The sequence below is a fragment of the Canis lupus genome, chromosome 24, assembly GCF_003254725.2.
Source record: "Canis lupus dingo isolate Sandy chromosome 24, ASM325472v2, whole genome shotgun sequence".
In the NCBI taxonomy this organism is placed as follows: Eukaryota; Metazoa; Chordata; class Mammalia; order Carnivora; family Canidae; genus Canis; species Canis lupus.
In genome coordinates this window covers 20,427,807-20,443,737 of record NC_064266.1, presented here as the reverse complement: position 1 = coordinate 20,443,737, position 15,931 = coordinate 20,427,807, and the positions used below count along the sequence as shown (strand labels likewise).

The 15,931-nt window shown below is 41.9% G+C and overlaps 1 protein-coding gene across 3 annotated transcripts in view; it reads right to left on the bottom strand.

The window, feature by feature from the left end:
- Positions 1 to 9,948: 9,948 nt before the first annotated feature.
- CSNK2A1 (casein kinase 2 alpha 1) overlaps positions 9,949 to 15,931 on the bottom strand; it is a 57,857-nt gene continuing 51,874 nt past the window's right edge. For all 3 annotated transcript variants that reach the window (XM_025469603.3, XM_025469604.3, XM_049100655.1), the window contains 3 exons: positions 15,304 to 15,452; positions 13,830 to 13,916; positions 9,949 to 11,338 (listed from right to left, as the gene is read on the bottom strand). In XM_025469603.3, coding sequence (XP_025325388.1) covers positions 11,223 to 11,338; positions 13,830 to 13,916; positions 15,304 to 15,452 — 352 coding nt within the window. In that variant the 3' untranslated portion in view covers positions 9,949 to 11,222. The remainder of the gene's footprint in view (positions 11,339 to 13,829; positions 13,917 to 15,303; positions 15,453 to 15,931) is intronic.

Genomic DNA, 15,931 nt, shown 5'->3' with positions numbered 1-15,931 from the left:
TTAAAAAAAAAAAGATTTTATTTATTCATGAGAGACCGAGAGACAGGCAGAGACACAGGCAGAGGGAGAAGCAGGCTCCATGCAGGGAGCCCAATGTGGGACTCGATCCCGGGGCTCCAGGATCACACCGAGCTGAAGGCAGACACTCAACCCCTGAGCTATCCAGGAGTCCTGAATAAAAAAAAAAAAAAAAAAGACGACTTTGTAGTGATGGCAGCAAAGTGTGTGTGGAGGTCAGGTAGGGCCTCTTAAATCATACTCAAGTTTGGACCAGATGCAGTCAGCAAGGTGGAATTAAAGAATGTTCACAATCAATGTCGTCTTTGAAGTCATCTAGATTCCTCATCACCAACTAAGAATCAGCTCCACTTATTCATACAATGAACATTTGTGGAGCGCCAAACCTGTGCCAGGCTGTGAGCTGGGATAAAGATGACAAATATTTATCCAGGTGTCAGCTTCTAAGAGCAACAGCAACCAGGCAATTGTAAAGCCAAGTGAAAAGTCAGACCACCTTGAAGTCTAGAACATGGAAAATTCCAGAAACTGATTCATGACTGTAAGGCAAAGGGCATCAGGTATCTGTGGTAGGCAGAATTCTAAAAAGGATCCCCAAGATTTCTACTCCATGGTGCACTTGGCTGTATAATCCCTTTGAGTGCAGGCAGAATTTGTGAAGATAGGATTTCACTCGCATGATTACAATACATAGCAAACGTAAGGGGGTTATGCAGACATGATGAATTTCCCATTATCAGTTGACTTTGAAGTAGCCAAAAGGGAAATTGGCCTTGGGTGGACTTAATCAGGGAGGTCCTTTAAAGGAAGCGCATTCTGTCTACCTTTAAGAAGTAAACCTCCACGTTGTGGAGAGGGCTATAGGGCAGGCAATGTGAAGCAACCTCCAGGTGTGGAGGGCTTCAGTCCCACACCACAAGGAACTGAATTTAGCCAACAGCTTTATTTTAGACTGGTGAGCCTGAGGGCAAAGCTAACTTACACTTGGATGCCTGAGCCAGGGAAAGCTAAATTTGTGGTATTTTGTTACACAGCAAGTGACTGAAAATCACACAAGCCCAAACAAGCTTTATTGGCTCACATAACTGAAAAATTCTTGCCCTTCTGCATCCTCTCTCCCATCTCTCAACTGCCCCATCTCTTCCTGTTGACTGTGTTCACCTACAGGTCTTGGGTTATAACAGGACTCTGGCAGTGACAGGTCTCAAAGTACTTTCTACATCTGACTCTGAAATACAGCTGAATTGTCTTTGTCCTGGCATTTCCAAGAAGTCTTGACATGTCCCACTGGTTCTGTCACCTGCCTCAGCCTGAACCAGTCATTGTGGCCACTTCCAGCTGATTGGTTTGGCTTGAATCTCATGTCCACCATTTAGCCAGGGGTGGAACCCTGTACAAAACTTGGGCTGAGAGTGGGAAAGAGGTGGAGAGCCTAATTTTAGGGATTCTCTCAGGACTCACAACACACCTCTTTAACCAGTTTGCCTTCAAAGAACATCCTGCTTCATGTATAGTATAAAGACCTTACAATAAGATTCCCCATTTCCTCTCTTGTTCTCATGCTCGTCATACTTTTAAAATTACTTTATTAAGTCCTTCCTTCTCTTCCCCTTCTCCCACCCTGCACTTGTAGAAAACCACTGAACTACATTCCATCACTGGAGATTAGTTTGCATTTTCTAGAACTTTATATGGATGGACTCAAACAGTATGCAATCTTTCGTCTGGCTTTCACTCAGCATAACTATTTTAAAATTAATCCACATTAATGCATATACAAGTGTATTCCTTTTATTGCTCAATATTTCATTGTAGATATACCACCATTCATGTATATATTATTTTTTATTTTTACGTATGCTATAAACACACAATCTAAGGGATGGCTCAAAGGCCAAGAATGGCTTTAAATGATGGGGGGAAAGGACCAAAAGAAAAAAAAATTGTGAAATTCAAGTGTAGAGTCCATAGTTTTACTGAAACATAGTCATGCTGATTTTACCTATTGCCGGTGACTGATTGATTCTGTGCCACAGCAATGGAGTGCTTACAATAGAGATCATACAACATGCAATCTTTTTTTATTTTTTTTTAATTTATGATAGTCACACACAGAGAGAGAGAGAGAGAGAGAGAGAGAGAGAGAGAGAGAGAGGGAGGCAGAGACACAGGCAGAGGGAGAAGCAGGCTCCATGCACCGGGAGCCCGACGTGGGACTCGATTCCGGGTCTCCAGGATCAGGCCCTGGGCCAAAGGCAGGCGCCAAACCGCTGCGCCACCCAGGGATCCCACAACATGCAATCTTAAAATATTTATCTGCTCCCTTTACAGGTTTGCTGACCTCTGTAGACTTAAGGAAATTTTAAAATTTTTTTTAATTTTTTTTTTAAATTTTTATTTATTTATGATAGTCACACAGAGAGAAAGAGAGAGAGGCAGAGACACAGGCAGAGGGAGAAGCAGGCTCCATGCACCGGGAGCCCGATGTGGGATTTGATCCCGGGTCTCCAGGATCGCGCCCTGGGCCAAAGGCAGGCGCCAAACCGCTGCACCACCCAGGGATCCCAGGAAATTAAAAAATTTTTAATTTTACTTCCCATTTATTCCATTTCCAGCATTCTTAAATTTCATCATCGACCCATGTTTTTGTCTGGCTTCATGTTTCTTCTGCCTGAAGAACTTACTTTAGTATTTCTAGTTGAAACAGGTCTTCTGACAATGTATTCCCTCAGTGTTTATTTTCCTTACGCTTTATTTCTCCTTCATTTTTTTTTTAAAATATTTCTCCTGGTCTCCATGTTCTTTTTGTTTGTTTGTTTTTTAATTTTTATTTATTTATGATAGTCACACACAGGCGCTAAACCGCTGCGCCACCCAGGGATCCCTCTCCTTCATTTTCAAAGACATTTTCACTGGGTGTGGGACTCTGGGTTGACAAGTTTTCTTCTTTCAGTGCTGCTTACTCCACTGTTTTCTGGCTTGCATCATTTGATAATTTTAAGCTTCCTCTGTATGTCAGATATCATTTTTTTCTCTGGGCCAATTTGTCTTAGCTTTTTAAAATTGTTTTAGCATTTTTGATATGCCTAACGTGTATACATTTTTTTGGTGTTCTTTGAGATTCTTGGATCAGTGGCTTAATGTCTGTCCTTAATTTTAGAAAATTCCCAACCTTTACTTCTCCAAATATTTCTTTGCTTATGTGATTTCATTTGGCTTCTTGTGTTCCAACAACCCATCATAAGAGTATACCCTGGGCAGCTGCTCCAACTTTAGCATGGTCCCAGAAGGAACCATATGGAACAAACAGGAATCCAAGCAACACAGGACCCCAGCCCAGCCTCAACCTAAAGCAGAGCTGTTTGGCTGAATCCAGGTTAGGCAGTTGAACTACAGTTATATTTGACCTAGATCTGTGTGAGGCATAAAGTGTTTTTGGTGAAAGGACCAGAGAGCCAAAGAGAGGAAGAAAACATTTATCTATAATGACTAGAAATCTGGATTCTTGGTAGCACAGCTCTGCAAAGGCAGTCCAGGAAGCAGAACAGAGCCAGGAGACATGGATTCTGATCCCAGGTACAGGGCCTGATGGCTAAAACGTACTCAGGCTGGGCCTCTTCCCTAACCAGCTCCAGCAGCCCTTCCTTTGGAAAGGCTTCTTTGACCATTCTCTCTGTGCCAAGAGCTCAGGATTCCACTCTGCAGATGGACATTCTGCAAATGTCTTTCTGTGACATTTATCTTAACCTCACCTCCTAGAGAGAACTACAGCTAATAGTTGTTTTTTTTTTTAAAGATTTTATTTATTTACTCATGGGGGGGGGGGGGGAGACACAGGCAGAGGGAGAAGCAGGCTCCCTGCAGGCGGGACTCGATCCTAGGGTCTCCAGGATCAGGCCCTAGGCTGAAGGCGGCACTAAACCTCTGAGCCACTCGGGCTGCCCTAATAGTTTTTTTCCACTCTTTTTTTTTCCCTGGAGGCAGCCTATTTCAGTTTCTACCTTGAAAGGTCTTAAGGCTGTTTTTTCTCTCTCTGGGACATTAAAACCCTAACCCCAGCCTCTGGCCATCTATATCCATGCCCGGTGTTTGGGAGAGTCACTGTGACTTTGATATATCCACTTACCTTCAGAATGAATTCAGTCTTCTGCCACCTGGGAACTTCCATTTCTTTCTTTGAAATTGGCTATTTAAATAACTTATTTTAGCCAGCATCCTCATGTTTTAGAGCAGGAGGTAGGTGGCTATCTGAGCTGGCTAAATATACCATGTTGACTGGCAATCCGATTTCTCTTGGAAACTTTTTTTTTTTAAAGACAGTTGCCCACATACATAGTTTTGTTTCCCACTTTTCTATTTGACAAGAACAAATTTCCCCTTCAGCTTAGGTCTCCTCTCTTCCAATCTCCATTGTTTAGCACGGGGCCAGGTTCATGAACACCAATTAATGTTTGTTGAAGGGCACCTGATATAAACAAATGAACTCTGGAAAGACTAGTCAATAAGGTGAGTGTGTGAGGAACCCTCAGTTGGAGGGGGGTGGAGCTGAGTGGGTGAGTGGGGAATAGAAGAGAAGGTATGCATCAGATTCTGGAAAGCTGTAGGTATGTAAACTTCTTCATAGGAAATTCACTGTGGAGTTCCCAGAATTGTTCACATAGAAAGAAACTAGGTCCTCCTCCTCCCTTTCTAGGTAAGTCTACAAATGTTTAGAGCTGAGTCTGACTTATAGGGTGAGACCAGCAAACTACTTACCAGCTGCTGCTGCTGCTTTTCCTTTTTCTCATTAGAGAAGGCAAGAAAACTGTCAAAGCAGGTGATGCAAGAATGAAGCTGACTCAGAAATACCCAATCCCCTCAGGAACTTCTCCAAGAAACAGATTGGCCATTTTATAAACTCCCATCTGGAGGCATTACATTGAGACCACTAAGAATCCCTGGTGATTATGGCCACAGGGAGGCAAATCCACAATGTAATTTGCTACAGTGCAAGAATATTTAGGTTTCAGTAGATGAATTAAAAATTCAAAGGAGGGATCCCTGGGTGGCGCAGCGGTTTGGCGCCTGCCTTTGGCCCAGGATGCGATCCTGGAGACCCGGGATCGAATCCCACATCGGGCTCCCGGTGCATGGAGCCTGCTTCTCCCTCTGCCTGTGTCTATGCCTCTCTCTCTCTCTGTGACTATCATAAAAAAAAAAAAAAAAAAAAATCAAAGGAGACAGAGTAATTACAATCTTGGAATGAGTGAGATGGGGTGGGAACAGAGAAGGCAAGGCCAGCCTTCGTGCAAGTTACAAATTACATCATTGAAAATTTGTCACATTAAATGCATGGTTTTTTTTTTTTTTAAAGACGACAACACCTTACCACCATCTACTATGAAATTGTAGGAATGAAGGCACCAACCTATGGCATCCCTATACATGTGACATCCTCTTTCTGCACATGAATATGCACACTGTGAAATTCAGAGTGGAAATGAGCATTTAGTCCAACTGTAGTGTTTGCCAGGCACCTTCTAAACACTTATTTTCGAACAGAACCACCACCCAATGAAACATAGGTATTTAGACCCCAATTTTACAGATGAAGAAAATATTAGGACCTCTGGGGCAGGGATAAGACAAGAGGATATGATCAGGAAATAAAGGGCAAAGGGGGGGGGTCATCTATATTGGTAACACAGACTTAACCTGAGCAGTAGGCTCACAGGTGTGTTATAGCTTCTTTATAAAGGGCACAAGTCTAAAATGTTGACAATAAATCACCTGTAAAGATTCAGAGAGGTTAAGTAACCCCAAACCACACATCCAGACAGACTCTTTAGAACCAGGACATTTGAAGTTCTACTAGGTTACTTCTCTGAAGTGGTTCAATTTAGTGCAGAATGATAGTAAGGTATAAAATCCACAAAGTACTAAATACATTAAGATTAACTCCAGAGCCAGACTATCCTGTGACACCCTCTATACATCTCTATACATCTATTTTACTTGGAGAATAGTCTGAATTTCCTATTATTATATACTAGTGGTGGAAAGCAGGGCTGCTAGCATCTTAGTCTACTAAAATTGGTAAGGATCACTGCTTCATCTTCAGCTACTTAGCATTTCACCACGGGTTCATTAAATACTTTTTTTTTTTTTTAAGATTTTATTTATTCATGAGAGACACAGAGAGAGAAAGAGGCAGAGACACAGGCAGAGGGAGAAGCAGGCTCCATGCAGGGAGCCTGATGTGGGACTTGATCCTGAGTCTCCAGAATCAGGCCCTGGGCTGAAGGCGGCGCTAAACCACTGAGCCACCAGGGCTGCCCAAATAAACATTTTCTTAGGTTAATTCAGCCTGGTCCATGGCTTATAATTACAGCTGCAAACTTAAGGGCAAGTCTTTCTGATCCTGAGATGGTCTTTATGCAGTAATACCTTCCATTACTTACTGTGTGTATGTGTTGGGGTGGGGTGGGGTAGGAAGGTGGAAGTGGGAGCAGAGGATGGAATTACTATTGACTGAGCATCTGTTAATGAGCCTGGTATGGTGCTAAGCATTCTCCTTGTGCTACTCTATCCAATCCTCTACAATCCTTTTTTTTTTTCAATCCTCTACAATCCTGAGGGATATTGGCATACTTTTTTTTAAAGAAGGTTTTTATGAGAATGCAGTTTAGTTAGCAGGGACTTCATGTGTAGGTGGGAAGAAACAATAATACAACAAAAGTTCAGGTGTTACAAGACAGAAGGGAAAGGGGGTAGTGAGAGCAGTGGAGAAAGAAGGCCGAGGGGACTTGAGATAGGGTAAACATCTGCTTGCATCAAGGTTTTTAGACTTGTTTTTTCAGGGAACTGGGGACTACTTTACTTTAAAGCCTTTTGATGAACTTTTTTCTCAAGCAGGAAAAGGCCCTGGGGAAGACAGCCTCTCTAGCAAGCAAGTCCCATGAGGACAATCAGCCACAGTTCCCAGAGCTGAGGCACAAGGGAGGAGGAGACTGGGGGGTGGGGCAAGGGCTGATGGCTGAAGAACTGTTCAACTCAACCCTACTCTTGGGAGAGAATCTGCTGGTTGGAAATCTGTAGGCAATGGTGAAAAACTAGATTTTTCAAGAGATGTTCAAATGGTCAGTTCTAATTATAACCACAGTTGACAACAGGTGAGGCAAGATGAAATTTAAAGATTGAAAGGAAATTAAAATTCCCCAGTCAACCAATCTCCAATTTTCTTGACTATTTTAGGACTATGGTAATTAGCCATACCCCCCCACCTCCGAAGAGAATTTTACAAAATAGATTCCTCTGTATCTAACAGGCCCACTCTAGCAATTTAGTCTTCCTGTCTAATGTATAAAATGGAAATAAAGTTCACGAAAGGCATTTCAGATACATATTATACAATAGTTCCTCTTACTTAAACCACCCATCTAAACTCCCAATATTAATAACAAGTGGATGTCATAAAATAGTATGCAGTGAACATTTAAACAAAACTAGAAGTTTGGAATAACAGCATTTCCTGATTTCAATTTTTAAAAATTGTGGTTAAAGAGAAAGATCAAACAGCAACTCAAGTATATAATCTTGCAAAATTTACTCATTTGGCATTGATAAGCAAATAAACCTTTTCACCTCTTTTACCAGCCTTTTGAATTGTTTCTGTTTAAGCTGCCAAATATGTTCCTATAAGCTCTCCAGAACATCTTCATTCCAGGCCCCAAGACACTGCAAGTTGCCTCCAGGACTAAGGTATCTCCAAGGCTGACCTTCCACAGGGCTTACTGCCATTCACTCAACACCGATCTTTTCTGCTGTCTCCATGGACCTTTTTATTTAAGCACCACTCAAACTTCCTAAAATCAGTGCTAGAGCTGAAAAGGAACTCAGAAGACACCTCACCCTGACTGAGCACACAGAGGACAAGGAGGTCCAGAAGATGGATCATATTATGAATTAATTACTTGCAAAGTCAGGACCCAGGACCAATCCTCCATACAAGGGGGGCCAGGGAAGTTAGGTTTATCAAGGGCGCAGCAGGTGCCAGATACTTGACATTTACCCTCATTCAATCACAAGAAAGCAGTGGCCCCATTTTATAGATGATGAAATAGATTCACAAGTTAAGTAACTTGCCAAGTAGCCAAGTAAGTACGAGGGCAGGAATGAAACCAATCCTGTTTAGCAACAACACCATGCTCTTTTCACTGAATCTTGAGGTCAAAAAGTTCCAGACTTCAGTGCTCCTCAACCAATCTTAATCCATCCCATTTCACATCTCCATCAACCCAATATTAAATTCAAAGCACATGAGAACTAATCCATCTATCACACACGGTGTCGGTTGGAGAAGCATATTGCTCAGGCTGCAGGGACATTTCATTTGTTTAAATGTTTTTATTTAAAAAAAAATTAAAGACCTTCATGGCACAACTTCTTCCCAGCACAGTTATGTTTTAGTTATACCAATTACAATACAATTACATCCAATAAATCAAGGGGGCGAGGGGAAACTTCTGACTTCAAACTTAAAAAGGGGGGAGGGGCCACTTCAAACAAAGTTTAGAAATACTTAAAAAAAACCTTTCAGAGTAATTGCCAACACAACTGTCTTACATTGGCATTCCATTTCCTGCCATCTCATCAATGCAGACACAGGTAGTGCTGAGAAATAAAGTGTCCCAATACAAGGTATACAGATGAGGTAATTTACAACAACACAGAAGTTGTTACTCTGTAAACCCTTGCCCCCCACCCACCCACCCGACTGGGTCTTCTTCTTTTTTTTTTTTTTTCATGCTTCTGCAGTGACTCCTTAAGTAGCATTTTAAAAACTTCTATTTATTTTAAAAGGCTCTTGGGTGGCATTTCAGAGTCCTCTGCATTCACCTTCCATCTCTTGCAAGGTCTGATGCGTGTTTAGGAGGTCCAGCTGTCTGCAGCTCCCCACATCAGCCTCAGCCACAACTAGATTCTCTGAGCTATAAGGGTGGGACGTGAAGTCTCATTTACAACCCTCCTCCCCACCTCAAAAGAAAGAGTTCATTAGTCATAAGTGTCCTGTTCAAATCACAATCCAGTGCAAACGTAATCACAAATTGCATCTCTGGCACATCCGGTGCTTTTAGCTTCTGCACAAATTCAACATGGTAACCCTCACAGCATTCTAGGGCATAAAAGGGTCAAGAACAATAAATACCCACTGTAAGTGGCCACAAGAAAGAAAATCACCCTGCCACACAGTCAGAATGTTTTCCCTATGGTTGAGAAGCATTATAAAAGGAGGCTTTAGCTTCCTGTAAAGTTTACCATTATATTCACGAAAGCTACCACCTTGATCAAATTACTAGAGCCAAGATGGGTTATAAAGTTAGATAAGTTCATTAAATTCAACTCGTGAAACAATTATGCTTGTCTATGGCGCCCAGGCGAGAAAGGCTTATGATCTATAAAGGTAGGAGAAAGGGGAACTAAGACTTTAGGCCTTCAAATATGTTGGAAGAATTTTTCCTAGTTCCCACAAGCAGCTACTGTAATGAAAGAACAGGAGAAAATACAGAGCTGATGGTTTTGCTATTGTGCTTAAAAAACTAGGCTTCCTCAGTGAAGCACCTGATAAACTTAGGTGGTTGGATTACAGTGGAAAATCCACTTTACACACACACAAACACACAAAAACTGGCAACTTTTCCATCCCCAATCCCTGCACTGCTGAGACACAAAATGAGTTTTATGGCAAAGGATCCTTAATCCCCAGAGACGCTTTGGCTTGTGGTGCTTTTTTAAGGCCTCTCTGCCCTGCCCGGTACCATGGGTTGAATGAGGGGTGTATAAAAATGGGGGCCTTGGGAAGCCTCCACGGTACAGGGCTGCAGGCCCCTCAGATGTGAACGTGAGACACCCACCCAGCGAGACCTTTACACAGGGAACTTAAATCTAACCTTGATAAATAAAACCAAACGTTTATTTACACCAAAGAATTCCAACACTGGATCTTTCACATATGAAGGACAAAGTATTATATATATACACACAGCAAGGGGTGGCAGGGCTGTAACAAGAGTTTATAGTTTTCCCACAATTACAGATCTACCATTTCAGTTCCACTGGAGATAGTGGCTCTGCTCCTACCTCTCAGATACATTTACAAGACTGAGGGGCAGGTCTTCTCACTGGATGGCATGTGAAGGAAGGGGAAGAAAGGAATAAAAGAAGGTAGAAAGCTTAAGATGAAACTCGGTGTGGCCACATCTTCCATTAGCTCTTAAAGAGTTGCTAGCATGAAACCTATATAGACAATGTTTTTCTTTTGTAAAAAGCAATAAGTTAAGCCCAGTAACTAACTGAATTCAAAATGGCCAAGTCAAAGAAAACTGGAAAAGGTTTTTCCTCCCCCTCCCACCAGCTATAGCGCATGTGGGGAGATGAAAGGGGAGGGGACAGAGATAAGGAGCCTGGGAAGGAAAGTATTAGAATTTTAAACTGAACTGAAACTAAAAGTAGAAGTGAGTTGGATTTAGGGTTAGGTCAGTAAGACATGATTCATACTGAACAGAAGTTTTCAGGAGCTCTCTGCACTTTGGGTAGATTTTCAGCATCTCAATGAAACTAAGACATATTTCCACTAGATTTACCAGGACAACCCCACTGAAGCACTTGAAGTAAAGTGAGAAAAGTGATCAGCAGTACACTGCTCTTATAGGTTGGGTCTTCCCTTCCTCCTTCCTTCCCACTTCCCTTGAAGAAGCTACATTTTTGTAATCTCTGGAGAAGAGCATGAGATATAAACCCCCCAAAGTGTGGGATGGTGGGGGAGCAATGGTGCACATGGGAAGATATCTCCACCCAAATGCAGCAGCCGGGATTGAGGCTGGTTCATCGGTTCATCTTTGTTCTTTAGTGATGAGAAACTGAATTTGAAAGGGGGGGAAAAGTTTTGTCCGTGAAATATTCCACCTGCAGGTAATTTTTCAGGGAATCCCCTGAGTTATGAAAAGTTCGAGTTTAAAAAAAAAAGGAAAAAAAAAAAAGAAAAAAAAAAGAAAATCAGCCTATTATAATTTTTTTTTTATGACTGAACTACTATAAATCCACAAGCAACGGTTCAGACACGGTGCTTCTGAAGTATTTCACCCCTCCCCGCCAGGCGCAAGCTGCATCAAGGAGAGCGTGGACTCCCCCACCTCTGCTTAGGCATCAGGAGACAGAAGGGGCCATTACTGTTGAGCGCCAGCGGCAGCTGGAACGGGCATCCCAAGGGGGTTGGCAGCAGCAATCACTGGTGAGCCTGCCAGAGGTCCAAGGGGTGAAGGGGTTGGCACTGAAGAAATCCCTAAAAGAAAACAGCTAAGAGTGAGCCAGACACCAACCTTGGAAATCTTAGTCACCAGTTTCTCATAGAACCTATTTCAAAAGTGACACAACAGTTCTTTTTTCTTTCTCTTTTTGTAATCTCTACACCAGCATGGGGCTCAAATTTATAATCCCAAGGATTAAGAGCTGCAGGCTCTTCTGACTGAGACAGCCAGGCACCCCAGTAATTCTTTTTCTGAAGGCCTCTATTCAGCCAGAGTTTTACAAATTAAATCTAATTTCAAATTAAAATTAAGTTCTAGGGGCACCTGAGTGGCTCAGTTGGTTAAGTATCTGCCTTCAGCTCAGGTCATGATCCCAGCGTCCTGGAATCAAAGCCCTGCATCGGGTTCCCTGCTCAGTGGGAAGCCTGCTTCTCCCTCTCCCTCTGCTTCTCTCCCTTCACTCCCAACCCATGCTCACTTGATTTCTCTCTCAAAATAGAGAAATAAAACCTTAGATATATAAAAAACGAATTTCTAACTAACTTAGGAGACAAGTAAAGAAATCCAAGCTTGGAGAGTCTAGGAAGTTTGTACAAAGCACACAGCTGGTAAGTGGAAACTATGCTTGAATTAAAAATAAGGCCTGGGGGACGGGGTCAGGGCCGGGACGGGCCGAGCCGCCCGCCGGCACCGACACCCCCGCCCCCGCTTAAAAAAAAAAAAAAAAAGGCCTGTCTAGGGCAGCACTACCCAACCAAACTTTTTGCTCTGTACCCTGTTAATACAGTGGTCACTACCTGCACATGGCTACTGAGAACTTACAATCTGGCTAGTGCAATCAAGGAGCTGTATTTTAAATTTTTACTCAATCTTAATTAATTTAAATTGTCACACATGACCAGTCACGGCCCTACTGAACAGCACAAGGCTGGAGTCAAAGCTCTTATATCATGCTGCCTAGTTAGCTGGCAGCTTTCAAAATTACCAAGTCATTTTCAGTGAGGAAATGCTAAAATAGTTTTAGAATTTATTTCCATTTGATTTCTTTTATTCATCAAATAACCAGAAATTACCTATTAGATTGCTCTCCTCAGTCATCCAGTTAATTTTCAATTGCTATATATATATGTGTGTGTGTATATATATATATATATTTTTTAACAGGTAATAGATTCACATGACATAAAATACAAAAGGTTCATAAGAGCATATAGTAAAAAATTTCTCTTGCAAGTTTGCTTGGCCAATTTATGGTACCATTTTGAGGGTATAGCCCTCCAGAAATATTTTATGCATGCATATACACGAATATAAATGTTTAAGAATGTGCATATAAAAATCATATATATGAATGTTGATTATATATAATTATATATTCTTGTCCACTCCTGGTCCTGGACATGGTTTTACATCTTGTTCTTTTCATTTCACATTATTATTTTGGAGTTGGAGCTAAAAAAGTACATGAAACACTTACTCATTCTTTTTTCTGGCTATACAGCTTTCTACTGAATGGATATCCCATAATTCATATAACCAGTTCCCCATTAAGAGCTGTTTTCAATGCTTTGCTCTTACAAATAAGGCCATAATTAGCAGCCTTGGATATACATCATTTTGCCCATAGGCAAGATACCTAGAGGATAAGTTCTAGAAGGTAGCTAGTCCTTAAAAAAAAAAAATTTTTTTTTGACAATTCTCTGAGAGGGTCTAAGTAAATGTCCTTACTACCACAAGTACACCCACATGAATGTTGCCTACATGTACAATTCTTAGGGGAAGAGCATATAGTTTCTTTTACAAAACCATGTACTCTGGGGATGCCTGGGTGGCTCAGAGGTTGAATGTCTGCATCTGCCTTCAGCTCAGGGCGTGATCCCAGGGTCCTAGGATCGAGTCCCATAACAGGCTCTCTGCATGGAGCCTGCTTCTCCCTCTGCCAGTGTCTCTGCCCCTCTCTCTCTCATGAATAAATAAAATCTTTAAAAAAACAAAAAAACCCACTGTGTACTCTGTACAAAACCTCACTCTAATTCATGATGACTCAATAATAACAAAGAATAATTTCATACAAGGCTTTACAAGTTACTAGGCACATTATAGATGATCTGAAGAACCATTCTTATACATGTACATGCTTATGTATAAACCCTATCTTTAACCCCACTCCCAATTTCTTAATCTTGTTTATGAGAATCATTTAATTACCGTTGCTCTAAACTGTGAGATGAAAATCTTATTTTACTCTTCACAGTTTATTGGGACATTCAAATCCCTATGAGAAATTTTTGGGACTCTGGCCTAGAAGGAACTGTTGATACAATACTCAGTGTCACTAAAGTATACCAGTTATCAAAAAGCATGCTGAAACCTGGTAAGGAGACCACACAGGTCAGTACTGCCAAGAAGATAATCATTATAGAGAAGAGAAGGGCCATAAGAAATCAGGCCACAAAGAGGGGGGAAGCTAAGAATAATAACTGACTTCTACTTCTGTCCCCCTAGGAAAGTTAGCAGTGAACTGACCTGACATCATATTGGCGCTGCTGACAGGCGTACTGCCCCCTGGCATGCTAGATGAGCCCATTCGAGCCTGGTCCTTCACAACAGTATCTAGAAAAGACAAAGGGTTAGGTTCTGCTACACTTGAAGGTAACAGTATGGGGCCTTAAAGCAGCCACCCCCTCATCCTCTGCATTTTACTTAGAGTCTATGTTATTCCCAGAAGAACATAAGGTGGTTAAAAGCCTTCACCATGAATTAGACAAGTAATATAAAATAGGACTATCAGGACACCTGGGTGGCTCAGTGGTTGAGCGCTTGCTTTTGGCTCAGGTTGTGATCCCTGGGTCCTGGGATCAAGCTCCACATCAGGCACCCTGTGGGGAGTTTGCTTCTCCCTATGCCTATGTCTCCACTCTCTGTGTGTCTCTCATGAATAAATAAATAAATAAAATCTTAAAAAAAAATACGACTATCTTTCCTGTCAAACTGTGGTAAAGACTTACTCTTAAACCAAATTGGAGGAAGATATAATCATCTACAGTAGAGCTAATTTATTTTTTTTAAGATTTTATTTATTTATTCATGAGAGACACAGAGAGAGAGGTGGAGACACAGGCGCAGGGAGCCTGATGTGGGACTCAATCCCAGGTCTCCAGGATTATACCCTGGGCTGAAGGTAGCGCTAAACCACTGAGCCACCAGGGCTGCCCAGTAGAGCTAATTTAAAACAAAAATAATCTTATTAGGTTTTAATGAGATAATACAATCTAACCTGGCCAAGACAGTAATATATTACCCAGAGTGAACTGCTTTTATCGCAGTACACAGCTCAGCGGGTCAAACATGGAGCCAATGTGGCCAAAGCTACAGGTTTGTGCAGGTTGATGCTATGAGCAGACTTCACTCTCCATTTCAATCAGCCTGTCAGTTTGCTTAAGGTACAGAAGACCTAGCAAGATTATAATCAGTTTACTACAAAACAACCACACCACTCCCCAAGGAGTGATCTAACACTGAGGCTAACATCACAGTGAGGATGAGGTTGGACTAAGTGGCATTTTCACCCAGGACAGCACAGTGAGCTATGCTCATAAACTTAGGTCAAGGTGTTCATATAAGATGTTCAAGTCTCCTTGGCTTTCTCCAATGAATGACTACCAGACAAAGTCAGTTAAAGAGCTGTTGTTCTAATCCAACCACTCCAAGCTTGAGAACCATCACCCACATAGGAAGAAAAGCAGTTTACTCAGGAGTGATCATGTAGTAGATACTCTGTTAGATAACTAGACTCCTCCCAACAATTCTGCAAGACAGCTGCCATCACTATGTCCATGTGAAGAAACCAAGGCTTACTAACTTTCCAGCAAGCTAACTACAGCTGGGATTTCAATTCTGCTGGACCCAGAGCTTTCTTCACAACACATATTCTCCCCTGCCTTGTATAGGTGGCTGGGTGGGCCTGCATAGGCTCTGTGGACTGGACAGTTGGACTCACAGAAATAGGGGTGCTCCATGGCCTCTCTTGCCGTAAGCCGTGACTGGTGGTCATATCGCAAAAGCTTGTCTAAGAAATCCAAGGCCTCAGGGCTGACAAGGTGTTGGTTTTCACTGTGGACGAAGCGTTCCCATCGCTTACGGGAGTGTCTGTAGAACCAAAGGGAGAATGAGAAATGGACCAACAGGCATAAAAGCCCAATCAATAACAAAGAAAGATCAAAACTCAAGAGAGTAGATTTTGTACCACTCTGCCTCTTGGAAGACAATAAAACTAATTGGAGATAGGAATTAGCAAAGTCGCAGTAAAGAGAAATCTGAGTCCCGAGGATTCTACAAAACATAATTCAGGTTACTTTATAGGATTAAGTGCTCCTGTGTAGCAAAGAGGTCAGGAGCGTTAATCTGACCTCTTTCCCATCCCCACATAAATTCCTGGCATCTCTGCTGCTTGGCCAGCAAAAGCCTTTTCATCAGGCAAGTCCACTTCCTCCAGTTAAGTGGTTTATGAATTCATATTTTGTCTAGTGCCTATTGTCAGAGTCCACCGTCTGCAAATCAGTCTTGAAGCATGCATTTCCTTTTTCTATTATTCTTTTAAAGAAAGAGGGTTTTGTCATTTGGAGAAA